This window comes from Oncorhynchus mykiss, chromosome 21 (genome assembly GCF_013265735.2).
Source record: "Oncorhynchus mykiss isolate Arlee chromosome 21, USDA_OmykA_1.1, whole genome shotgun sequence".
Taxonomy (NCBI): domain Eukaryota; kingdom Metazoa; phylum Chordata; class Actinopteri; order Salmoniformes; family Salmonidae; genus Oncorhynchus; species Oncorhynchus mykiss.
This window is the reverse complement of record NC_048585.1, coordinates 60,494,736-60,522,094: the sequence shown is the minus strand read 5'-3', so window position 1 is coordinate 60,522,094 and position 27,359 is coordinate 60,494,736. Positions and strand designations below refer to the sequence as shown.

General features: G+C 46.3%; 1 protein-coding gene across 1 annotated transcript; it reads left to right on the top strand.

Moving 5' to 3' along the window:
• The first annotated feature begins 1,455 nt into the window (after nucleotides 1–1,455).
• LOC110500514 (ephrin-B2) lies at nucleotides 1,456–12,666 on the top strand. Its single transcript, XM_036958318.1, has 3 exons — nucleotides 1,456–2,152; nucleotides 7,350–7,421; nucleotides 10,788–12,666. Exons 1-3 carry the CDS (start codon nucleotides 2,095–2,097, stop codon nucleotides 11,237–11,239), a joined length of 582 nt encoding a protein of 193 aa, XP_036814213.1. The 5' UTR covers nucleotides 1,456–2,094; the 3' UTR covers nucleotides 11,240–12,666.
• Nucleotides 12,667–27,359: the final 14,693 nt, after the last annotated feature.

Below are 27,359 nucleotides of genomic sequence, written 5' to 3'. Positions count from 1 at the left end.
TAGGCCGTCATTGTAAATAAGAATTTGTTCTTAACTGACATGCCTACTAGTTAAATAAAGGTTACACACAAATCACACACCACACTGACCAAAAAGTAATTTTGTTGGCATTTACATAGTAAAACATGATCAAAACCTATTTCTTTCACTTGCTTGCTGTGCTGTTTCGTTGTTCAGTCGTTTCAGTCTCAACCAGGATTTCATCATTACATGTCAAGCAGTGAAGTTTCAGCTCCGTCTGTCCGTGGCCTCTCTTCCTCGGTGGGCGCTGTCGCCGTGTCCGTTTCCATCGTGTCCAGCTGTGTATGTAACATTTCACGTAAACCCTGTTTCTTGTCTGCGTCGAAGTAGCGGTCCTTGTATCTAGCATCGAGCATGGTGGCGACACAGTAAAGAGCCTCCGAGAGAATAACACCGAATGGCTTGTTCACAGCCTCTAGTAGAGGACTTTTTCAAGTTTTAACCCCACGGTCCGTGTCAGCAGTTTTGTTGAGCAGGAGTTTCAATGCCATGACAGAGGGTATCACGTCTGCTGCAGACGCAGTTGATGAGCTTATTTCTCCAGTCAGTTCTTCGAATGGCGCTAGGATTGTCTTTCAAACATGTTCTCATATGCCATTGAAATGGCAGCAGTGGTATGAGAACCAGCACATTCTTCAGCACGCAATGCTGCTTTCCTCAGTAGGAAATCGACCCACTGTGCTGTCAGACTCGGCATGCTCATGGGGCTGACATCGCTGGTCCAAATGTCAGTCGTGAAGCTAATAGCAGTGATGCAAGTAGCTCACGGATGTTTCAACAACAATAGTGTGTAACTCCGGTAGGGCAACATCTGAAAAATAGCGCCTACTTGGTGGTGTGTACCGGTGCTCGACCAGTCTGCGAAAGCCAACATCATCCACGACAGAGAACGGTTGATTGTCAAGGGCAATGAATTCCATTATCAATGGATTTCGCTATCAATGGATTTTGTTAAATGGATTTCGCCTTTTTTGAGTTGTCTCCCCGAAATGTTCTTTCTCTCTCAAATGACTGCTCGACTGGAACTTGTTTAGTTGTTGGAAGTGTAGTGCTTAGTATTTTTCTGATGTTGTTCTGTGTAGCGCTGTATTTTCCGTGGCGTCCTTACGTCATGTGCCTATGTTATATAGGTATGCACGTCATCTACCTACGTTATATAGGTATGCACGTCATCTACCTACGTTATATAGGTATGCACGTCATCTACCTACGTTATATACGTATGCACGTCATCTACCTACGTTATATAGGTATGCACGTCATCTACCTACGTTATATACGTATGCACGTCATCTACCTACGCTATATAGGTATGCACATCGGCGTTAAACTAGACATCGGGCCGATGCCCATGTTGCCATTTTTGAGCTAATATCGGCCGATTCCGATACTCTCACCGATTTATATTGTGCATGCCCTAGCTCTGGTAGCTAAGATGGCATGGATAAGAGCATGGTGCTTGCAACACCTGGGTATATGGGTTCGAATCCCTCATGGACCCAATTTACTAAATGCGCTAAGCTACACGTCCCTTTGGATAAAAGCATCGGCTAAATCGTAACATGATACTGTTTAATTACACAGGAGCAAATTTCTCTTTCTCTCTTTTATAATTGTATAATGAATCCTGAATTCTCAATGAGATAATCATTGTCTCCTCAATAATAATAATACTTTATCTCTCTTCTCCAGCGTGTTTGTCCAGTCAAAAGTGGACTTCTATATCAAGGGCAGTTTATTGGAGTTAATTCATGTGTTAGTCATTGAGTCCACAGAGCTCAGTCGCTAGGCACTAAATGAGACATTAGGACTCATTAAAAGCCTCACATCTTGAAGGACTGTGACATTTCACAGCTTCTGTGTGCGAGTTTAATCACCACGCCTGCAAATGTCACTCATCCACTGGCTTGGTAGAATGGGAGGCATTGTGAAAGGGAGTGTGTGTGAGTTTGTGTGTGTTTCACCCGTGAGGGTGAGTTTCGTGTGTGTGTGTGTTAGACAGTCAGCCTGATAAGTTGTTCTGTGTTTCCCCCTTCAGCCACGTCAGATGGGACGCGCCAGGGCCTGGAGAGTATGAGGGGAGGAGTGTGTGCCACGCAGGGCATGAAGGTGATCCTCAAAGTGGGACAGAGTGAGTACTGAGACACACCTGAAATAAACACTCATTCATCATTCTCTCTCTCTCTCTCTCTCTCTCTCACTCTCACTCTCACTCTCACTCTCACACACACTGACAGTGTACTCTAAGTGTATTAGTGTTGATTAGAGGCAGCGAGCTGGAGGAAAGGAGCAGCCAGGATCACATGGCTCTAATGAGCCCTGTTGACTTCACTCACTAACACACTAAACACCACGACTCTCTGCTACTGGCTGTCTATGCCCAGACATACAGTAAGGAGTAGGCTGCTCATTCTGGGCTTAAACACCACTGACCCTGATAATGACTTTGTATGTATACAGTAGAGTAAACAGTCTCTATGGTGTTAAACACCAATGACTCTGCTAATGACTTTGTATGTATACAGTAGAGTAAACAGTCTCTATGGTGTTAAACACCAATGACTCTGCTAATGACTTTGTATGTATACAGTAGAGTAAACAGTCTCTATGGTGTTAAACACCAATGACTCTGCTAATAATTTTGTATGTATACAGTAGAGTAAACGGTCACTGGTGTTAAACACCACTGATCCTGCAAATGACTGCTGCTGGAGGGGTCAATGTTTTAGATGGAAGTCACACGTTTTCTCTTACATACACATATTTTGACTGCAAACACACAAATACAATGGGGCAAAAAAGTATTTAGTCAGCCACCAATTGTGCAAGTTCTCCCACTGAGGAGCCTCTTAAAGAAGAAGTTACAGGTCTGTGAGAGCCAGAAATCTTGCTTGTTTGTAGGTGACCAAATACTTATTTTTCACCATAATTTGCAAATTATTGAATTAAAAATCCTACAATGTGATTTTCTGGATTTATTTTCTCATTTTATCTGTCATGAAGTGTACCTATGATGAAAACACAGGCCTCTCATCTTTTTAAGTGGGAGAACTTGCACAATTGGTGGCTGACTAAATGCTTTTTTGCCCCACTGTACATACAGTAGTAGTCTGCCAAAATCTACGTACACACACACACACACACATGCCACACAAAAAAATATTGATTGTAACATGTTTTACTCACATTGGCATTTTCATTGAACACCTCACCCCTCCATCCGCCATTCCTGTACCCCATTCTATGCACAGACACTCACACATACTCCCCATTCCATGCTCCTCATAATATAATCCTCTCTCCCTCCCCAACAGTGTTATCAGCTCTGTGTGTTGTTGTGAAAGCTCTTCTCTCTGTGTGTTGTTGTGAAAGCTCTTCTCTGTGTGTTGTTGTGAAAGCTCTTCTCTCTGTGTGTTGTTGTGAAAGCTCTTCTCTCTATGTGTTGTTGTGAAAGCTCTTCTCTCTGTGTGTTGTTGTGAAAGCTCTTCTCTATGTGTGTTGTTGTGAAAGCGCTTCTCTCTGTGTGTTGTTGTGAAAGCTCTTCTCTATGTGTGTTGTTGTGAAAGCGCTTCTCTCTGTGTGTTGTTGTGAAAGCTCTTCTCTGTGTGTTGTTGTGAAAGCTCTTCTCTCTGTGTGTTGTTGTGAAAGCTCTTCTCTCTGTGTGTTGTTGTGAAAGCTATTCTCTCTGTGTGTTGTTGTGAAAGCTCTTCTCTCTGTGTGTTGTTGTGAAAGCTATTCTCTCTGTGTGTTGTTGTGAAAGCGCTTCTCTCTGTGTGTTGTTGTGAAAGTGCTTCTCTCTGTGTGTTGTTGTGGAAGCTCTCTTCTCTGTGTGTTGTTGTGAAATCCTCTTATCTGTGTGTTGTTGTGGAAGCTCTTCTTTCTGTGTGTTGTTGTGAAAGCTCTCTTCTCTCTGTGTGTTGTTGTGAAAGCCCTTTTCTCTGTGTGTTGCTGTGAAAGCTCTTCTCTCTGTGTGTTGCTGTGAAAGCTCTCTTCAGTATGTGTGTTGTAGTGAAAGCCCTTCTTTCTGTGTGTTGTTGTGAAAGCTCTCTTCTTTCTGTGTGTTGTTGTGAAAGCCCCTTTATCTGTGTTATTGTGCAAGCTCTCTTCTCTCTGTGTGTTGTTGTGAAAGTTATTCTTTCTGTGTGTTGATGTGCAAGCTCTTTCTCTCTGTTGTTGTGAAATCCTCTTCTCTATGTGTTGTTGTGAAAGCTCTCTTCTCTATGTGTGTTGTTGTGGAAGCTCTCTTCTCTGTGTGTTGTTGTACAAGCTCTCCTCTCTGTGTGTTGTTGTGGAAGCTCTCTTCTCTGTGTGTTGTTGTGGAAGCTCTCTTCTCTGTGTGTTGTTGTGGAAGCTCTTCTTTCTGTGTGTTGTTGTGGAAGCTCTTCTTTCTGTGTGTTGTTGTGAAAGCTCTCTTCTCTCTGTGTGTTGTTGTGAAAGCCCTTTTCTCTGTGTGTTGCTGTGAAAGCTCTTCTCTCTGTGTGTTGCTGTGAAAGCTCTCTTCAGTATGTGTGTTGTAGTGAAAGCCCTTCTTTCTGTGTGTTGCTGTGAAAGCTCTTCTCTCTGTGTGTTGCTGTGAAAGCTCTCTTCAGTATGTGTGTTGTAGTGAAAGCCCTTCTCTCTGTGTGTTGCTGTGAAAGCTCTCTTCAGTATGTGTGTTGTAGTGAAAGCCCTTCTTTCTGTGTGTTGTTGTGAAAGCTCTCTTCTCTCTGTGTGTTGTTGTGAAAGCCCTTTTCTCTGTGTGTTGCTGTGAAAGCTCTTCTCTCTGTGTGTTGCTGTGAAAGCTCTCTTCAGTATGTGTGTTGTAGTGAAAGCCCTTCTCTCTGTGTGTTGTTGTGAAAGCCCTTTTCTCTGTGTGTTGCTGTGAAAGCTCTTCTCTCTGTGTGTTGCTGTGAAAGCTCTCTTCAGTATGTGTGTTGTAGTGAAAGCCCTTCTTTCTGTGTGTTGTTGTGAAAGCTCTCTTCTTTCTGTGTGTTGTTGTGAAAGCCCTTTTATCTGTGTTGTTGTGCAAGCTCTCTTCTCTCTGTGTGTTGTGAAAGTTATTCTTTCTGTGTGTTGATGTGCAAGCTCTTTCTCTCTGTTGTGAAATCCTCTTCTCTATGTGTGTTGTTGTGAAAGCTCTCTTCTCTATGTGTGTTGTTGTGAAAGCTCTCTTCTCTGTGTGTTGTTGTGGAAGCTCTCTTCTCTGTGTGTTGTTGCGGAAGCTCTCTTCTCTGTGTGTTGTGGAAGCTCTCTTCTCTGTGTGTTGTTGTACAAGCTCTCTTCTCTGTGTGTTGTTGTGAAAGCTCTCTTCTCTGTGTGTTGTTGTACAAGCTCTCTTCTCTGTGTGTTGTTGTGGAAGTACTCTTCTCTCTGTGTGTTGTTGTACAAGCTCTCTTCTCTCTGTGTGTTGTTGTACAAGCTCTCTTCTCTGTGTGTTGTTGTACAAGCTCTCTTCTCTCTGTGTTGTTGTGGAAGCACTCTTCTCTCTGTGTGTTGTTGTACAAGCTCCCTTCTCTGTGTGTTGTTGTGAAAGTTATTCTTTCTGTGTGTTGATGTGGAAGCTGTTCTCCTGAGAGGGAAGTGGTGCTACTGTGTCTCCATCATTCTCCACAGCCCACCCAGGGGAGAAGAATAGCACTCCCTATATCTCTCTTTTCTCCCGCTCTCTTTCTTTCGTTGCTGCTTGAATGAAAACCGCCATCATTGATTCCCTCCCTTCCTCTCTCTCGTCCTCCTCACCTCTGTTCTCTTGGGTTTCACACTAATTTGCAGGTCCACCTTTCATGTCCCTCTCTCTCTCTCACCTTTCATGTCCCTCTCTCTCTCTCTCTCTCACCTTTCATGTCCCTCTCCCTCTCTCACCTTTCTAATCCCTCTCTCTCTTGCTCACTCCTCTCTTACTCATCTTCCTTTCTCTCTTGCCCTCCCCGCCCCTCTCTCTGTCTGTCTCCCATTTTTCTTGCGCCCTCTCTTTCTCTCCCTACCTGTCTCCGTCTTCTTCACTCTCTCTCTTTCTACCTCATTCATCCTCTTTCTCCCCATCCAATAGCTCCTTTATCCCCCCCCCCCCCTCCCTGTGTTATCTGTTGTGGGTTTGAAAGGTCACCTCTGCTCTGTTTGTCATCTAAACACACGGTGTGCCGCCTCATAGAGATCTCTGATGAGATTTGGAGCGCCGCTCAGCTCTGAAACACACACAGGCGCACACACACACACACACCCACACACACACACACACACACACACTTTATGTTTTACTATCCTTGTGGAGACCTACAATTGCTTTCCATTACAGGTCCTATTTTCCCTAACCTTAACCCTCACCTTAACCCTCACCTTAACCCTCACCTTAACCCTCACCTTAACCCTCACCTTAACCCTCACCTTAACCCCAACTCCTAAACATAACCCCCAACCTTAATTCTAACCCTAATTCTAACCCCGTAGCCTAAAATAGCCTTTCTCCTCATGGGGATGTAGGAAATGTCCCCACGAGGGAGAATGATCCTTGTTTTACTTCTGGGGACTTGTGAGGATTACCCACAAGGATAATAATACACACAAGCTCTCACACACACACAACACCCACACACACCCTCAAATGCACACAGCACTCACAAGCCCCAGCAGTCCTATTGATCCAAACACCCCTCATGCCAAGTTCTGATTGGCTGTCTGTCTTCAGAGGGCCTGTCGAACCAATAATACCTGCCACTGTGTATGGACCTCCGTAAATGTCAGTTAGTGTAGAATTATAGCTCAGCACATAGAGAGAGAGAGAGAGAGTGTGTGTGTGTGTGTGTGTGTGTACACATTGTACAGTCTCTGCGTTCACAGCATAACAGGGCTGTCTATTATGTCCCTCTCGGTAAATCTATACGGCACTCTGTCATAGCCCCAGCGAGAGGATATTAGGGCCACCCCAAATGGCACGCTATTCCCTTTATAGTGCACAACGTTTGATCGGGGTCCGTAGGGAAGTGCACTAGGAAGGGCATACGGTGCCGTTTTTGGGGGCCTCAGCCTAGCATGACAGTGGGGCTGTTCCCTGTCTGGCAGGTGGGAGGGTGTGGAGACGGTTTTGTTTGCAGTTTTATATTCACTGTGGTACTTTTACAAATGGAAACCCTTCAAGTATCCCATTTTTTAATATAGTTGGAGAGCTGTTTTAGAAAATGACATTGGAAGACGATCAATATTTAGTTTCATTGAATGGGCCTCAGAGATCTGTTTTTTTTATAGCTCAGACAGAGTCTATGTGTAGTCAGTGGGCCTGTTTTGAGGTTGTTTTCATGTTGATGGGATGTGTTATCTTGACCGTTGTACCACCCTGTTTTTTTCCCCCTCAGACCCATATGGACTGCCCCCGAAACCTGCCAAACCAGACCAAAGTGCGGGCCGTACCAACACCAGAAATACAGGTAAGAGGGGTGTGGAGGAGCTTACACACTTACACCACCAGGAGGATAGAGTATACCACAACCAGTCCGAAATGACAAAAAAAAGCAAGTGAATGAGTGAGTAAAGAAAGAAAGAAGTGACAGAGAACGAGGGACGGAAAGAAAACGACAGATGGAGGATACAAGCCGGCGACATCTGTGGGATCTCTCTATTTAAATCCATCCCTCTATCTCTCTCATCCCTCTCCCTCTCTGTCCATCCCCTCTTCTCCTCCCCTCAGAGCTAAGTGCCGCAGGCGAGGAACGACGGCTCTAATAGCTGCCCAGGGAGTGGTGGGGGGGGGGGGGGGGGGGGGAGACCAGGGGCGCCATTTGAAGGAGTTATTATTGTCATTAGTTTGGGCGGCCTGGTTTCTGTTGGTCCGCGGAGAGAAGGAAGAGAAGAAGAGAGAGGAGAGGAGAATGATAAATCTGAGTAGTGAGAGAGGAGAGGGAGAGAGGACAGGACAGGGAAAGACAGAAGAGTAGAGGAAAGGGGAGGAGGGGAGGGGAGGAGTGAGGAAAGAAGAGGACGATGAAAGGATAGAGGAGAGGAGGGAGGGATGTTGTCTCATGGCAGGGAACTTGTTGACCTGGTCTTTGTATGCTGGCTGGTTCTGTCTCTCCCAACCACATACAGACTGTCCCAAATGGCACCATATTCCCTATTAAAGTGCACTACGTTCTGACCAGAGTCCTAAGGGGCCTGGTCCAAAGTAGTGCACTATATAGGGAATACGGTGCCATTTGGGACATGGCCATACAGGCCATCTCTACTCTCTAATGTGAAGTGGATATGAGAGAACTGATGAGAGATGAAGAAAGCAGAGGGCGAGAGACACGAGAGCAAAGGAGACAGAAAAAAGGAGGGGGGAGAGAGGAAGGGAAGGGAAAAGGCTTCACTGTTGAAGGAGCCGAAAACCGACAGAGGAGAAGCAAGAGGTATGGAGAGTACTGTTGAATAGGAGAGAGAGAGAGAGAGAGTGGGGAGTGAGAGATGGAAGGGAGGTAGAGAGAACAAGGGAAAAGGATGATAATAGACAGAGCTGGTGAAAGGAGGAGGAGGAGATGGAGCGAGGGAGAGATGTTGGGGGGACGGAGGGAATGAGAGAGGGATGGAGGGAAGAACGCGAGAGGCGGAGAGCGGAATTGGCGTCTGGTATTAGTGTTTTGTCAGTCAGCTAGACAATCAGTCAGTCCTGCATGCATGGTAGGGGGTGAGGAGGGGGAGGCACAGAGCAAGGGAAGTCATTATGTCCACAAAAACCCAGAGAGTGGGAGAGCCACGGAGCGAGGAAGGAAGACGGGGAAGAGAGGGAGAGAAAACGAGGGGGGAAATGTGCCAAGGATAATAATAACCCAATCCCACGACCGCGCCTCGCATTACCGCCCTAACCGCTACCACCGCCAACGTTTGCACGGTCAACACGACCATTCCTCGCAGGCGGTCCCAAACCCAACAAACACCTGCTGGGCTATGACCTGCCATGCGGTCGGACCATGCGATTGGGACCAGGTTCCAACCAGGCAGCATCACTGTGTGGTCTCTAGCTTTAGAGACCCAGATTGTGCCCCAAATGGCACCCGATTCCCTGTATAGTGCACTACTTTTTTTATTACCAAAGCCATATGGCACCCTATTCCCTATAAAGTGCACTACTTTTTACCAAAGCCATATGGCACCCTATTCCCTATACAGTGCACTAAATGGAGAGTGGGGTGGCGTTTAGGATGGCGTCCAAACCACCCAACTGTTCTGACTCCTTTATGTGGGCACGCGCCAATGCAACATAAACAACGTTGTTAGGCTTAAGGGATGAAGTGTGCCGCCTTGATCCCCTCACTGTGGATGGGTGTAGCTTCTAGCCAGAGCCACGGCGTCTCAGTCGGTCTCCACAGGCGCACTTGAGCATTCCAAACCCTCTCAGATCCATTCCTGTTGGGATGTTTCTGCCACTGTAACTACAGGAAGACGGTTAGTCACCTTGGTGTCGTACAGATATGTTTCCTGGCGCGTAATATGTACTGTGTATATAGAAGAGGTTGCACCCTAAAGAAGACAAGGCAGAATGTTGGTTTAAGGTTTCAGAATTGCCTATGAGAGGTACAGTGTCATTTCTTGTATACCCGTCAAAGTCTGTTAAATCAAATCAAATTGTATTTGTCAACGTGCTCCGGGTAGAACAGCTGTAGACCTTACCGCAAAATGCTTACTTTACAAGCCCTTAACCCATAATGCAGTTCTAAGAAAATAGAGTTGAGAAAATATTTACTAAATGAAATTAAGTAAAAAATAAATAAAAAAGTAACACAATAAAATAACAATAAAGAGACTATATACAGGGGGTACCGGTACCGAGTCAACGTGCGGAGCTAAAAGTTAGTCGAGGTAATATGTACATTTAGGTGACTTGTGTGACTGGAGTCTGACAACTTTTGGGGCCTTCCTCTGACACCGCCTAGTATATAGGTCCTGGATGGCAGGAAGTTTGGCCCCAGTGATGTACTGGGCCATTCGCACTACACTCTGTAGCGCCTTACGGTCAGAGGCCAGGCAGTTGCCATACCAGGCGGTGATGCAACTGGTCAGGATGCTCTCGATGGTGCAGCTGTAAATCTTTTTGAGGATCTGGAGACCCTTGCCAAATTTTTTTCTCCTGAGGGGGAAAAGGCATTGCCGTGCCCTCTTCATGACTTTTTTGGTGTGTTTGGACCATGATAGGTTATTGGTGATGTGGACACCAAGGAACTTGAAACTCTTGACCCGCTCCACTACAGCCCCATCGATGTGAAGTCCAGGATCCAGTTGCAGAGGGAGGTGTTTAGTTCCAGGGTCCTTAGCTTAGTGATGAGCTTTGTGGGCACTATGGTGTTGAACCCTGAACTGTAGTTCCTTTTGTCCAGGTGGTAAAGGGCAGTGTGGAGTACGATTGAGATTGTGTCATCTGGATCTGTTGGGGCGGTATGCAAATTGGAGAGGGTCTAGGGTTTTCCGGGATGATGGTGTTGATGTGAGCCATGACCAGCCTTTCAAAGCACTTTGTGGCTACTGACGTGAGTGCTACGGGTTGGTAGTCATCTAGGCAGGTTACCTTGGTGTTCTTGGGCACAGGGACTACGGTGGTCTGTTTGAAACATGTAGGTATTACAGACTCAGACAGGGAGAGGTTGAAAATGTCAGTGAAGACACTTGCCAGTTGGTCAGCGCACGCTCTGAGTACACGTCCTGGTAATGCATCTGGCCCTGCGGCCTTGTGAATGTTGACCTGTTTAAAGGTAAAGTTACATAACATTGTATTTGTCTTTTATAAGGTTATAAAAATCAGATTTTTTTGTGTCATTCTACAGGTGGTGCTGGTAACGCCACCCATCCCAGAGTTCCTAGCGATGGCGCCGGGGATTCGGGAGGAGCAGGGGGCGAGAACGGACCCCTCCCCCCCTCCAACGTGGCCGTCATCGCCGGTGCTGCAGGGGGCTCCGCCTTCCTCCTCCTGGTCACCGCGGTGATCTGCGTGGTGTGTTACCGGCGGCGACACGCCAAGCACTCAGAGTCCCACCACCCGCCCCTGTCACTCTCCTCCCTCACCAGCCCCAAGAGGCATGGCGGCGGGCACGGCGGCGGCCATGGGGGTGGTAACAACAACGGCTCGGAACCCAGTGACATCATCATCCCGCTGCGGGCTTCGGACTCGGCGTACTGCCCTCACTACGAGAAGGTGAGCGGGGACTACGGTCACCCCGTCTACATCGTCCAGGAGATGCCCCCCCAGAGTCCAGCAAACATCTACTACAAAGTATGAGGGCAGTTGCCATGACAACCTACAGTACTACCAACTACCATCTTACCCTGTCCTGTACAGTACAGTACCACCTACAGCCCACCTACAATATACCCTGTCCTATATAGTACAGTACCACGTAAAACCTACCTACAGTAATCCATCACTGACTTACCCTCCAAAACCACCAAGACCTTCAGTCCCTTATACAGTATCTGAACTTCCCTATCCAACCCCAGTCCAGCCACAGGTGTGTGCATCTAGCTAACTGAAGAGGCCATCCGTACGCCCACCACTCTTCACTCGACTGTGTCACTAAGCTAAGTATGGAGGGTTTAGTATATAGTCCCCACCGGCCCCTTAAAAGAGGACAGGACTGGCAAGAGACTCTGGGGCCCACTTCTTTTCTTTTTTTCTCACCATGAATCAACCCCCCCCCCCCCCCACCCCCACCCACCAGAGCTGAAGAGAAAAGTCCCCTCCCTATACACCATGAGGATAAGTGTGTGAGAACATGCACACCAAGCTAGTGTGAGAGAACACACACTAGTACCGCCACAACTTGGACTTCTGGGACTCTGACCCCTAGGAAACCCACTGACCAACCACATCCTGAGATCTCTGTATTTCTCTAATGCTCCTGTCCTGTATCAGACCTACCTGCCTCCTGATTGGACCCTGAGGCTAACTGTGGCCCTTGATGTTATAACTCACAAATAGGATCCTAGTTTGTTTGTGTGTGTATGGTTTCTCATTGGACCAGGGGCCTCTGACTCTCACCCAATCAGAAAGCTGGGCTGGGGTCACGTGATCAATCGGTCAGACCAATCGAGTCTTAGTGACATTCAGAATCTTGTATATTTTAATAACGTGTGTGTGTGTGTGTGTGTGTGTGTGTGCGTGTGTGGGAGACTAGGATAATAATTCTGACACTGCTGTTGCACAGACGTGTGTGTGCAGTTAGTGTGCTTTAGTACAGTGTGTGTGTGTGTGTGTGTGTGTGTTAATCTGTGTATACGCTACATGCGAGCGAATGTGTGTGTTCGCGTGTCTTTAGACTTGTCTTAAAAACCAAAACACAAAAAAGTGAGTGAATATAAAAGGTGAGTTTTTTTTATTTTTATCGCTAGCAACACTTACAGATTATATATGAATATCCAGTCAATCATTTCTAGATGTCTTGTTTTTTTAAATAGTTTTTTATTTTGATTCCTCCACTTGTAAAACAACACTTCTGTTATACTGCTAGATCTTTTTTATCCTGTGCTTTCTTGTTTGCTATTTAGAAACCTGACCCTGTTTCCTTCCCCTTTGAGTTGTAAATTAATTGAATCTCTTTGTTTTTCTTTCCTTGGCGAACTAAGGTCGTTTCTCTCTCCCTCTCTCCCTCTCTCATCGCCTCCCTCTCTCCCTCTCTCCCTCTCTCCCTCTCTCCCTCTCTCATCGCCTCCCTCTCTCCCTCTCTCATCGCCTCCCTCTCTCCCTCTCTCATCGCCTCCCTCCCCCCTCTGGGCCTCCCCCTATGTATATTTTTATAGTTCTTGTACTATGCTGTAGTTTTGAAGTTTAGACCTCGTTTGTGGAAGTTGTTGAGGTAGAAACCATCTATGAAAGTTTTTTTCAAACGCTTTTGAACACAAGGAAAAGCAACGAGGGCGGGTTCCAAATGAAATGAAATAGAATGAAAAGAAAGAGCGGGAACCGGAGTCGCTGTCTAGGGGGAAAAGAGAAAGAGCGACTGAATGTGGAACTTTTGTTTTTTTTTTTAAAAGAGAGAAAAGACTGAAGAAGGAATTGCACACTAAAAAAAAGAAAGAGCGCGAGAAGAGATGGAAGAAGTGGGGGGATGGGAGGTGAATTGAGCGACGAGAGAGAGAGAAGAATCCCTGGGAAGGATAGAGAGAGTGAAACATTGACTGTGGCGGAAGAGAGGAGCCTTTCCTTTAATGGAGTGCTGAGAAGGAGTGAAGGACCCTGGGAGGACGGAGGAAAGGAACAGACACACAGCTGAAATGGATTTCAGGGGGAAACCTCACTGTGGAATAAGGAGGAGAGATTTCATCTAAAACACACACACACACACATTCAAGATAACAGACAATTCTCTTTTCTCCGAAGGGAAATGGCACGTTTCAAATTCTGCCGATTTCCCCCTTAAACAGCTTTATGTATCAGACACACTCTACACTGATTATATCGACACAGACACACTGAGCCCTCTCACATTCTCTTTCACTGTCATAACACGCACACACATACATGCCGTACATGTCTACGCCAATTTCACACACACTCTCTCTGTCTGGCTCTCTCTGCATCCCTCTCTCTGCCACACACACACACTCTCTCTGCATCCCTCTCTCTGCCACACACACACACACTCTCTGTCTGGCTCTCTCTGCATCCCTCTCTCTGCCACACACACACACTCTCTCTGTCTGGCTCTCTCTGCATCCCTCTCTCTGCTACACACACACACTCTGTCTGGCTCTCTCTGCATCCCTCTCTCTGCCACACACACACACTGATTGCTCCCATGCGGCTCCCTATTTCTGACACAGTCCTGGCTTTGATACACACCTCTGTGTGTGACAGAAGGATTAAAAGAGGGTGTGTGCGCCCTGTTTTTGTGCGTGTGTGTACGTGTTTAGCTATACTCGTGGGGACCAGAAGTCCCCGCAAGAATAGTAAACAAGTAAACATTTGACCGACTGGGGACATTTTGTTGGTCCCCGCAAGGTCAAATGCTATTTGTTAAGGTTAGAATTATTGTTAGGGTTAGTTCTAGGGTTATGGTTAGGTTTTGGGGGTAAGGTTAGGGGTTAGGGAAAATAAGGTTTTGAATGGGACTGAATTGTGTCTTCCCACAAGGTTAGTTATACAAGACTGTGTTTGTATGGGTGTTTTTCTGAAACCAGTTCCTGCCATTCTCTTAGCCTGGTTAATTCGTTTGCACACCCTTTTTCGAAGGCAAAGCTTTCTTGTGTTAAGTTGTGCTGTATCGGCGAGCTGCTACTTAGTATCGTTGAGTGTTAGACCCAATGACGTGTTTTAAACTGGCGCGACAACCTGCAAATGCACACATACGCAAACAAAATAGCAGACAATAGGTGCCGTGCCATGCTTTGAAATATCCCTCATGCTCAACAGGTGGATGTTTGTTCCCAAAGCTTCACTCAATGTGTGTTTTATTCACCTGCTCAAAAAGCTTTATTTGAAATATCGCTTTCAACTTTGTTTTATTACTACTACACCTTCTCTCTATTTCACATCATTTGTATGTTGTGTAATCTGTTCCCATTATGCTTTTTGAACTTAGAAAGTGTTACGGAGAAGTTGACTAATTAGGGTAAAAGTTTCACCCCAATTTCTGTACATGTGTGCATCAGGATCTTGGTATTTATGTATGTGGGAGTCTGTCTTGTCTCCTGTACAAACACACGACCACCAGGAATACTGTATACCTTCAAAAACACGCTCAAAGCCAAACTACAAACGCTCTCTGAGTTCTGAAATCCTCTGACACTCTAAATGACAGTATTTGACAAAGATGGCTGCTGCCATGAACATAAACACTTGGATAAACTTCCTGGACTTTGTGGAGTTGTGGAATCCAAGTGTGGAATCCGAATGCTGCTCATTCTCAAAATGGTTCCTTCTCTCTCTCTCCTCTCCCTCTTCATCCTCCTCTCCTCTTTTTTTTCACTGAGGAGAATCTCCCTCCGGGACTCGAAGCTTGGGCTTTTTTGTTGTCATGTCAGTCAGTGTTTTACTAAAAGGTTGTCTCTCTCTCTTTCACTGTTTGCTTTTGACTGTTTTCAATGTGTTGGATTTTTTCTCATGGATGCTCATTTCAAAAAGAGAGGTTTCTTGTTTTGTGAAAACGCACCCCCCCCCCCCCCCACCCCTCTGTTGGTGTGTGTGTGAGTGTGTTTCCTTGTCCCAATAGCCAGCAGGTCGAGGCGACAGAGAGCCGGCTGGCTCTTGTATGTGATGTCTTGAGACTTTTTGTATTGGGACACCACTGTGTGAGATGGGTTTGTGTCCACCTTCTCCTTTCCGCTCCCCCCATCCCTCCCGTCACTATGACCTCCTCCTCCTCCTCTCTTTCTCTCCTCCAACACACCTCTAAAGGGAGGAAAAAACTAGTACATTCCTGCTTTGGAAAAATGTTGATTAAAAAAATGATGTTTAAGCACCACTCTCTGGTCTGGTCGTGGGTTCATTATTTTTTGATGAAGTGTGAAGATCTGTGCGTGTGTGCGTGTGTGCGTGTGTGTGTGTCTCTCGTGCGTGCCTGGAAGGGGTCACGTACTCGAGTGAGGCCCAGTCTCTCAGATGTAACCCTTTCAGGTCTCTCTCCTATGGAGGGTTCCATTCACTGTTTCTCTATAAAGGTACCCATTCAGTCCACACACACACCGCTCCCCCAGTTGTGTTATCAACCAGTTATCTACCCCAGCTTCGTTAGTGTTGGGTGTTGCTTAGCAACGTATCCACATAGATGACCGTCAGCCCTAACAGCTGTACCAACTCCCTTTCTCTCTCTCTCTCCCCCATTCTGTAACAACTCCCTTTATCTCTCTCTCTCTCCCCCATTCTGTAACAACTCCCTTTCTCTCTCTCTCTCATTCTGTACCCAACTCCCTTTCTCTCTCTCCCCCCCATTCTGTAACAACTCCCTTTCTCTCTCTCTCTCCCCCATTCTGTAACAACTCCCTTTCTCTCTCTCTCCCCCCATTCTGTAACAACTCCCTTTCTCTCTCTCTCCCCCATTCTGTAACAACTCCCCTTCTCTCTCTCTCTCCCCCCCATTCTGTAACAACTCCCTTTCTCTCTCTCTCCCCCCATTCTGTAACAACTCCCTTTCTCTCTCTCTCCCCCCATTCTGTAACAACTCCCCTTCACTCTCTCTCTCTCCCCCATTTTGTAACAACTCCCTTTCTCTCTATCTCTCTCTCCCCCATTCTGTAACAACTCCCCATCTCTCTCTCTCTCCCCCATTCTGTAACAACTCCCCTTCTCTCTCTCATTCTGTAACAACTCCCTTTCTCTCTCTCTCTCCCCCATTCTGTAACAACTCCCTTTCTCTCTCTCTCTCCCCCATTCTGTAACAACTCCCTTTCTCTCTCTCCCCCCATTCTGTAACAACTCCCTTTCTCTCTCTCCCCCATTCTGTAACAACTCCCTTTCTCTCTCTCTCCAGCCCATTCTGTACCAACTCCCTTTCTCTCTCTCCCCCATTCTGTAACAACTCCCTTTCTCTCTCTCTCCCCCCCATTCTGTAACAACTCCCTTTCTCTCTCTCTCTCCCCATCATTCAGTAACAACTCCCTTTCTCTCTCTCTCCCCCATTCTGTAACAACTCCCTTTCTCTCTTTCTCCCCCCCATTCTGTAACAACTCCCCTTCTCTCTCTCATTCTGTAACTACTCCCTTTCTCTCTCTCTCTCTCCCATTCTTTAACAACTCCCTTTCTCTTTCCCCCCCCCCACCCATTCTGTAACAACTCCCTTTCGCTCTCTCATTCTGTAACAACTCCCTTTCGCTCTCTCGCTCTCTCTCATTCTGTAACAACTCCCTTTCTCTCTTTCTTTCCCATTCTGTAACAACTCTCTTTCTCTCTCTCTCCCCCATTCTGTAACAACTCCCTTTCTCTCTCTCTCTCTCTCTCTTCCCCCAATTCTGTAACTACTCCCTTTCTCTCTCTCATTCTGTAACAACTCCCTTTCTCTCTCTCTCCCATTCTGTAACAACTCCCTTTCTCTCTCTCTCGCTCTCTCTCTCTCTCTCTCTCTCTCTCTCTCTCATTCTGTAACAACTCCCTTTCGCTCTCTCGCTCTCTCTCATTCTGTAACAACTCCCTTTCTCTCTCTTGCTCCCCTATTCTGTAACTCCCTTTCTCTCTCTCTCTCATTCTGTAACAACTCCCTTTCTCTCTCTCCCATTCTGTAACAACTCCCCTTCTCTCTCTCTCTCATTCTGTAACAACTCCCTTTCTCTCTCTCCCATTCTGTAACAACTCCCTTTCGCTCTCTCGCTCTCTCTCATTCTGTAACAACTCCCTTTCTCTCTCGCGCTCCTTCATTCTGTAACAACTCCCTTTCTCTCTCACTCTCTCTCATTCTGTAACAACTCCCTTTCGCTCTCTCTCATTCTGTAACAACTCCCTTTCGCTCTCTCTCATTCTGTTACAACTCCATTTCGCTCTCTCTCATTCTGTTACAACTCCCTTTCGCTCTCTCTCATTCTGTTACAACTCCCTCTCTCTCTCTCTCCCATTCTGTAACAACTCCCTTTCTCTCGCTCTCTCCCATTCTGTAAACTCCCTTTCTCTCTCTCTCTCCCATTCTGTAACAACTCCCTTTCTCTCTCTCTCTCCCATTCTGTAACAACTCCCTTTCTCTCTCTCTCTCCCATTCTGTAACAACTCCCTTTCTCTCTCTCTCTCCCATTCTATAACAACCCCCTTTCTCTCTCTCCCATTCTGTAACAACTCCCTTTCTCTCTCTCTCTCCCATTCTATAACAACCCCCTTTCTCCCCCCCCCCCATTCTGTAACAACTCCCTTTCTCTCTCTCTCTCTCTCCCCCCCACTCTGTAACAACTCCCTTTCTCTCTCTCTCCCCCCCACTCTGTAACAACTCCCTTTCTCTCGCTCTCTCTCCCCCATTCTGTTACAACTCCCTTTCGCTCTCTCTCATTCTGTTACAACTCCCTTTCTCTCTCTCTCTCTCCCATTCTGTAACAACTCCCTTTCTCTCTCTCTCTCTTCCCCCCATTCTGTAACAACTCCCTTTCTCTCTTCCCCCCATTCTGTAACAACTCCCTTTCTCTCTCTCTCCCATTCTGTAACAACTCCATTTCTCTCTCTCTCTTCCCCATTCTGTAACAACTCCCTTTCTCTCTCTCTCGCTCTCTCTCTCTCTCTCATTCTGTAACAACTCCCTTTCTCTCTCTCTCCCCCCCCCCCCCACTCTGTAACAACTCCCTTTCTCTCTCTCTCTCCCCCCCACTCTGTAACAACTCCCTTTCTCTCGCTCTCTCTCCCCCATTCTGTAACAACTCCCTTTCTCTCGCTCTCTCTCCCCCATTCTGTAACAACTCCCTTTCTCTCGCTATCTCTCCCCCATTCTGTAACAACTCCCTTTCTCTCTCTCTCTCTTCCCCCCATTCTGTAACAACTCCCTTTCTCTCTTCCCCCCATTCTGTAACAACTCCCTTTCTCTCTCTCTCCCATTCTGTAACAACTCCATTTCTCTCTCTCTCTTCCCCATTCTGTAACAACTCCCTTTCTCTCTCTCTCGCTCTCTCTCTCTCTCTCATTCTGTAACAACTCCCTTTCGCTCTCTCGCTCTCTCTCATTCTGTAACAACTTCCTTTCTCTCTTTCTCTCCCCCATTCTGTAACAACTCCCTTTCTCTCTTTCTTTCACCCATTCTGTAACAACTCCCTTTCTCTCTTCCTTTCACCCATTCTGTAACAACTCCCTTTCTCTCTTCCTTTCCCATTCTGTAACAACTCCCTTTCTCTCTCTTGCTCCCCTATTCTGTAACTCCCTTTCTCTCTCTCTCTCATTCTGTAACAACTCCCTTTCTCTCTCTCCCATTCTGTAACAACTCCCCTTCTCTCTCTCTCTCATTCTGTAACAACTCCCTTTCTCTCTCTCCCATTCTGTAACAACTCCCTTTCGCTCTCTCGCTCTCTCTCATTCTGTAACTCCCTTTCTCTCTCGCTCTCCTTCATTCTGTAACAACTCCCTTTCTCTCTCACTCTCTCTCATTCTGTAACAACTCCCTTTCGCTCTCTCTCATTCTGTAACAACTCCCTTTCGCTCTCTCTCATTCTGTTACAACTCCATTTCGCTCTCTCTCATTCTGTTACAACTCCCTTTCGCTCTCTCTCATTCTGTTACAACTCCCTTTCGCTCTCTCTCATTCTGTTACAACTCCCTCTCTCTCTCTCTCCCATTCTGTAACAACTCCCTTTCTCTCTCACTCTCTGTAACAACTCCCTTTCGCTCTCTCTCATTCTGTAACAACTCCCTTTCGCTCTCTCTCATTCTGTTACAACTCCCTCTCTCTCTCTCTCCCATTCTGTAACAACTCCCTTTCTCTCTCTCTCTCCCATTCTGTAACAACTCCCTTTCTCTCTCGCTCTCTCTCATTCTGTTACAACTCCCTCTCTCTCTCTCTCCCATTCTGTAACAACTCCCTTTCTCTCTCACTCTCTGTAACAACTCCATTTCGCTCTCTCTCATTCTGTTACAACTCCCTTTCGCTCTCTCTCATTCTGTAACAACTCCCTTTCGCTCTCTCTCATTCTGTTACAACTCCCTCTCTCTCTCTCTCCCATTCTGTAACAACTCCCTTTCTCTCTCTCTCTCCCATTCTGTAACAACTCCCTTTCTCTCTCTCTCTCTCCCATTCTGTAACAACTCCCTTTCTCTCTCTCTCTCCCATTCTATAACAACCCCCTTTCTCCCCCCCCCCATTCTGTAACAACTCCCTTTCTCTCTCTCTCTCTCTCCCCCCCACTCTGTAACAACTCCCTTTCTCTCTCTCTCCCCCCCACTCTGTAACAACTCCCTTTCTCTCGCTCTCTCTCCCCCATTCTGTTACAACTCCCTTTCGCTCTCTCTCATTCTGTTACAACTCCCTTTCTCTCTCTCTCTCTCCCATTCTGTAACAACTCCCTTTCTCTCTCTCTCTCCCATTCTATAACAACCCCCTTTCTCTCTCTCCCATTCTGTAACAACTCCCTCTCTCTCTCTCTCTCTCTCCCCCCCCCACTCTGTAACAACTCCCTTTCTCTCTCTCTCTCGCTCTCTCTCCCCCATTCTGTAACAACTCCCTTTCTCTCGCTCTCTCTCCCCCATTCTGTAACAACTCCCTTTCTCTCGCTCTCTCTCCCCCATTCTGTAACAACTCCCTTTCTCTCTCTCTCTCTTCCCCCCATTCTGTAACAACTCCCTTTCTCTCTTCCCCCCATTCTGTAACAACTCCCTTTCTCTCTCTCTCCCATTCTGTAACAACTCCATTTCTCTCTCTCTCTTCCCCATTCTGTAACAACTCCCTTTCTCTCTCTCTCGCTCTCTCTCTCTCTCTCATTCTGTAACAACTCCCTTTCGCTCTCTCGCTCTCTCTCATTCTGTAACAACTTCCTTTCTCTCTTTCTCTCCCCCATTCTGTAACAACTCCCTTTCTCTCTTTCTTTCACCCATTCTGTAACAACTCCCTTTCTCTCTTCCTTTCACCCATTCTGTAACAACTCCCTTTCTCTCTTCCTTTCCCATTCTGTAACAACTCCCTTTCTCTCTCTTGCTCCCCTATTCTGTAACTCCCTTTCTCTCTCTCTCTCATTCTGTAACAACTCCCTTTCTCTCTCTCCCATTCTGTAACAACTCCCCTTCTCTCTCTCTCTCATTCTGTAACAACTCCCTTTCTCTCTCTCCCATTCTGTAACAACTCCCTTTCGCTCTCTCGCTCTCTCTCATTCTGTAACAACTCCCTTTCTCTCTCGCTCTCCTTCATTCTGTAACAACTCCCTTTCTCTCTCACTCTCTCTCATTCTGTAACAACTCCCTTTCGCTCTCTCTCATTCTGTAACAACTCCCTTTCGCTCTCTCTCATTCTGTTACAACTCCCTTTCGCTCTCTCTCATTCTGTTACAACTCCCTTTCGCTCTCTCTCATTCTGTTACAACTCCCTTTCGCTCTCTCTCATTCTGTTACAACTCCCTCTCTCTCTCTCTCCCATTCTGTAACAACTCCCTTTCTCTCTCACTCTCTCTCATTCTGTAACAACTCCCTTTCGCTCTCTCTCATTCTGTAACAACTCCCTTTCGCTCTCTCTCATTCTGTTACAACTCCCTTTCGCTCTCTCTCATTCTGTAACAACTCCCTTTCGCTCTCTCTCATTCTGTAACAACTCCCTTTCGCTCTCTCGCTCTCTCTCATTCTGTAACAACTCCCTTTCTCTCTCGCTCTCCTTCATTCTGTAACAACTCCCTTTCTCTCTCACTCTCTCTCATTCTGTAACAACTCCCTTTCGCTCTCTCTCATTCTGTAACAACTCCCTTTCGCTCTCTCTCATTCTGTTACAACTCCCTTTCGCTCTCTCTCATTCTGTTACAACTCCCTTTCGCTCTCTCTCATTCTGTTACAACTCCCTTTCGCTCTCTCTCATTCTGTTACAACTCCCTCTCTCTCTCTCTCCCATTCTGTAACAACTCCCTTTCTCTCTCACTCTCTCTCATTCTGTAACAACTCCCTTTCGCTCTCTCTCATTCTGTAACAACTCCCTTTCGCTCTCTCTCATTCTGTTACAACTCCCTTTCGCTCTCTCTCATTCTGTAACAACTCCCTTTCTCTCTCTCTCTCCCATTCTGTAACAACTCCCTTTCTCTCTCTCTCTCCCATTCTGTAACAACTCCCTTTCTCTCTCTCTCTCCCATTCTATAACAACCCCCTTTCTCTCTCCCATTCTGTAACAACTCCCTTTCTCTCTCTCTCTCCCATTCTATAACAACCCCCTTTCTCCCCCCCCCATTCTGTAACAACTCCCTTTCTCTCTCTCTCTCTCTCCCCCCCACTCTGTAACAACTCCCTTTCTCTCTCTCTCTCTCCCCCCCACTCTGTAACAACTCCCTTTCTCTCGCTCTCTCTCCCCCATTCTGTAACAACTCCCTTTCTCTCGCTCTCTCTCCCCCATTCTGTAACAACTCCCTTTCTCTCGCTCTCTCTCCCCCATTCTGTAACAACTCCCTTTCTCTCGCTCTCTCTCCCCCATTCTGTAACAACTCCCTTTCTCTCGCTCTCTCTCCCCCATTCTGTAACAACTCCCTTTCTCTCGCTCTCATTCTGTGCCAACCCCCTCCGTCTGTCACCTCGTTCCTCTCTAAATTGCTCTCTCCCCCTCTCATTTCTCTCCACTAGCCCCCTTACCTTTCTCTCCCTCCCTCTTTCTTTCTCTCTCTCCTTCTTTCTTTTTCTCCCTGTTCTTCCTTCCTTCTTTCTCACTCCATTTGGTCCGTTGCCACGGCAACTGTTGGCGTCTGGTAGCACCAGCAGATTGGAACCCAGACAGACTGACAGACACACACACACACACACAGAGGATCACCAGGGTGGCCTAGGGAGAGTTGACCAGGCAGCTGGGACACACTGTTTGATCTGTGGCCCGTGAGAGGAGATTACACACTGTCACACAAACAACCACACACACTTTTGGAACCGACACAAAGCATGTGGTACATAACTAGGTAATGAGGGCTTATAATGATCATGCCATGAAAACCTGTTGGGTCACATGCACACAGTTAGCTTCTGCTAACTGCTAAAACAGCGAATGTTATTGTATTCCTGGCAGCCTTTTAATCAGTTAGCTTCCGCTAAGCGCTAAAATAGCAAATGCTAATGTATCCTTGGCTTAAAACAGTTAGCTTACGCTAACGGCTAGAACAGCTAATGTATTCCCATTAGCCCTGCAATGAGTTAGCTTCCGTTTTATATATGAGGATTATATATGAGGATTGAAGGGCTGTTTAGTGCGACTCCTGTGGTCTTATCATTTCATGGTCATCATTTCTCTGGTAATCTGTTCAAACTCAATGCACCAAGAGGAATATAAACGCTTTATGAGGATGATCAGCGTGCAGCGTGAACACACACACACAAACGCATCAACACGCACACTCACAGACGCACGTGTCAACAACACATATTATCATGCAAATACACACACAGACATGCGTCAACACACACACGCACACACACACTGCTTTCCCAAGCGAGACGGCTGAGCTTCCTCCATTCCCACTGAGGAAGGAAAGCCTCACACGATAACGATCACTTTTACTTTCTTTGTGTGTGTGTGTGTTGTCTTGTCACTGTTACTTTATAAACCAGCAAAAAAAATATCACTTTAAGTGAAATCAATAGACGGATAATCCCCCAAATTAGATTTTGAAAAGCTGACACACACACACACAAATCTTTGGCGGCAAGTTAAAACCCAAGGATTGGCCCACTTGACTTTCCGCTTAAACAATCACGCTAAAACGACTTTTCTATGGGGATAGGCGAAGGTCAACGATGGAGGTAGACATTCCCTCGCTTCTCCGTAAATGGCATAAAGGTACTCGAGCATCTGCATATCAATGGACCGGAGTGGGGATCGTATGATTATGGCGGCTGAGTCATTAATACAGTGCCTTCAGAAAGTATTCATACCCCCTTAACTTATTAAGTCTGTTATACCCACAGACATGATTCAAACAGTTTTAGAAACTTCAGATTGCTTTCTATCCAAATCTACTAATCACATGCATATCTTATCTTCTGGGGATGAGTAGCAGGCAGTTGAATTTGGGCATTCATTTCATCCGGACGTGAAATTACTGCCCCCTGTCACCAAGAAGTTAACAAACATACCCAGAATATGATGCAACTTCCACCATGCTTGAAAATATGAAGAGTGATCCTTAGTGTTGTGTTAGATTTACCCCAATACTGCAAATGAGGCAAAGCAACTAACTTTTTGTCATGAATACAATAGTGTTCTTTTTGTGGCAAATCCAATACAACACACTGAGTATGACTCTCCATATTTACAAGCATAGTGGTGGCTGGATCATGTTATGGGTATCCTTGTAATAATTTTTCAGGATAAAAAATACATGGAATAGAGCTAAGTGCAGGCAAAATCCTAGAGCAAAACCTGGTTCAGTCTGCTTTCCACAGAGATGAATTAACCTCTCAGCAGGACAATAACCTAAAACCCAAGGCCAAATCTACACTGGAGCTGCTTACCAAGAAGACAAATATATTGAATATATTTTAAATTCAGGCTGTAAGGCAACAAAATGTGGAATAAGTCAAGGGGTATGAATACTTTCTGAAGGCGCTGTATGTGTTAGAGTGAGGACTGCACCCAACCGTAACCCGCTAATACAGATTTGATTTATTAGGATCCCCATTAGCTGACGCCAATGGCAACAGCTAGTCTTACTGGGGTCTGACACAAAACCAAATGTATTATTACAGACAAAGGACTACAATTTACATACATTTAAAACATGAACATGTAGTGTGTGTGTGTGTGTGTGTGTGTGTGTGTGTGTGTGTGTGCGCGCATCTATCAGTCAGTACATACACACAACAAGTAGGTCACATGGGGGACAGGCGTTGTGCCGTGAGGTTTTGCTTTATTTGTTTTTTGGAACCAGGTTTGCTGTTCACTTGCGCTATATAAGGTGGAAGGGAGTTCCATGCACTCATGGCTCTGTATAATACTGTACGTTTCCTTCAATTAGTTCTGCACCTGGGGACTGTGAAAAGACCCCTGGTGGGGTAAGTGTATGTGTCAGTGCTGTGTGTAAGTTGACTGTGCAAACATTTTGGAATTTCCAACACAATGTTTCTAATAAAAAAGTGTTTGTCAGTATTTCCTCTACTCTTAGCCAAGAAAGACTGGCATGCATAGTATTAATATTAGTCCTCTGATTACAATGAAGAGCAAGACGTGCCGCTCTATTCTGGGCCAGAGGAAGCTTAACCAGGTTTTTCTTTGCAACACTTGATCCGGGCTGTATCACATCCGGCCGTGATTGGGAGCCCCACAGGGCGGCGGACAATTGGCCCAGCATCGTCCGGGATTAGCCAGGGTAGGCCTTCATTGTAAATAAGAATATCTTTTTCACCGACTTGCCAAGTTAAATAAAGGTTACGTTTAAAAAATGACTGGACAATAATCAGGATAAGATAAAACTAGAGCCTGTAGGACTTGCTTTGTGGCCTGTGGTGTCAAAACGGAGCATCTCTATTACAGACAGACTTCTCCCCATCTTCACAACCATTGAATCTACAGTTGAAGTCGGAAGTTTACATACACTTAGGTTGGAGTCATTAAAACAGTTTTTTCAACCACTTCACAAATTTCTTGTTAACAAATGATAGTTTTGGCAAGTCGGTTAGGACATCTACTGTGTGCATGACACAAGTCATTTTTCCAACAATTGTTTAAAGACAGAAAATTTCACATATAATTCACTGTATCACAATTCCAGTGGGTCAGAACATACACTCAGAACATACACTCAATTAACTGTGCTTTTCAACAGCTTGGAAAATTGTAGAAAATTATGTCATGGCTTTAGAAGCTTCTGATAGGCTAGTTGACATAATTTTAGTCAATTGGAGGTGTACCTGTGGATGTACTTCAAGGCCTACCTTCAAACTCAGTGCCTCTTTGCTTGACATCATGGGAAAATCAGAAGAAATTAGCCACGACCTCAGAAAAAAGATTGTAGAGCTCCATAAGTCTGGTTCATCCTTGGTAGCAATTTCCAAATGTCTGAAGGTACCACGTTCATCTGTACAAACAATAGTACCCAAGTAAAACACCATGGGACCATGCAGCCGTCATACCGCTTAGGAAGGAGGAAGGTCTCCTCTTAGGAAGGTCTCCTAGAGATTAATGTATTTTGGTGCGAAAAGTGCAAATCAATCCCAGAACAACAGCAAAGGACCTTGTGAAGATGCTGGAGGAAACCGGTAGAAAAGTATCTATATCCACAGTAAAACGAGTCCTATATCAACATAACCTGAAACGCTACTCGAGTAGCATACAGACATGAAACACATAGTCAATACTGCCTGGTGAATGGAACTTAGGGAGTGACAGAAATAGGTGAGGTAATCAGTGACGTGATGGAGTCCAGGTGTGCGTAATGATGGAGCACCGGTGCGCGTAATGAATGCCAGGACAGGTGGTTAGTAAACTGGTGACGTCGAACGCCAGAGGGGAGGAGTGGGAGTAGATGTGATAGTACACCTCTCCTCTAGGCCGTACTCCTCCCAGTCCACCAGATACTGGAGCCGACCCCCACGACGTCGGGAGTCCTGTAGGGATCTGACGGCATAGTGGTGTCGTGGGGGACAGCATCAGCCAGGGAACCAGGAACCACCGGCCTGAGAAGGGAAACATGAAATGAAGGTGAGATACGGTAGTCACTGGGAAGCTGTAACCTACGTCACCTTGTTGACCCCCCAGAGAACCTTGAATAGCCCCACAAACCAGGGCTCAGCTTCCAGGTTCCTGGTGGAGAGCCAGATGCGATCACCAGGATGGAACACGGGCACCTCACTGCAGTGGCGATCCGCCTGCTCCTTCTGGCGACGGACAGCATGCTGGAGCCTCACATGAGCATCACTCCAAACCTCCTCTGCTTGCCGGACCCATTCGTCCACTGCAGAGGCCTCGGTCTGGCTCAGAGTCTACGGAGCCAGGGCCGGTTGATAACCCAGGACACACTAGAAGGGAGAAAGCCTGGTGGAGGAGTTGCGTAATGATTTCTGGATGTATTCTTCCCAGGGAAGGAATTGGGCCCTGCCGGTCCTGGCAGTGACTCCTCAGGAACCTCCTAGCTCCTGGTTCATCCTCTCCACCTGCCCGTTGGACTGAGGCCGGTACCCGGAAGTGAGGCTGACCGTGACCCCCAGTTTCTCCATGAATGCCCTCCATACCCGTGATATGAATTGGGGGCCACGGTCAGAGACAATATCCTCCGGAAAGCCATATTGATGGAAGACCTGCTGGAACAGTTCCTCAGATACCTGGAGAGAGGTAGGGAGGCCAGAGAGAGGAATTAACCGGCATGATTTAGAAAATCTGTCCAGTCAGAGGAGGGGAAATCGGTAACAAAGTCAATGGACAGATCAGACCAGGGACGCTGAGGCACAGGAAGGAGTTTCCCTGCCGGCAAGTCAGTTAAGAACAAATTCTTATTTTCAATGACAGCCTAGGAACAGTGGGTTAACTGCCTTGTTCAGGGGCAGAATTACAGAGTTGTACCTTGTCAGCTCGGGGATTCGATCTTGCAACCTTTTCAGTTACTAGTCCAACGCTCTAACCACTAGGCTACCTGCCGCCCCAGTTTGGGCACACACAGAACAGGAGTTGACATAGTGAGTAACGTCCTGCGCCAAGGTGGGCCACCAATACTTTTCGGAGTGTGATTGTATAGTACAGGTGATCCAAGTGTAACCCTCTCACCAGGCTCGAATTCGACTCTCACGATATTACCTTACGTAGAATATCTCAACAGCATGGGATGTTAGGTGAGAAGGACATCTCCAATAA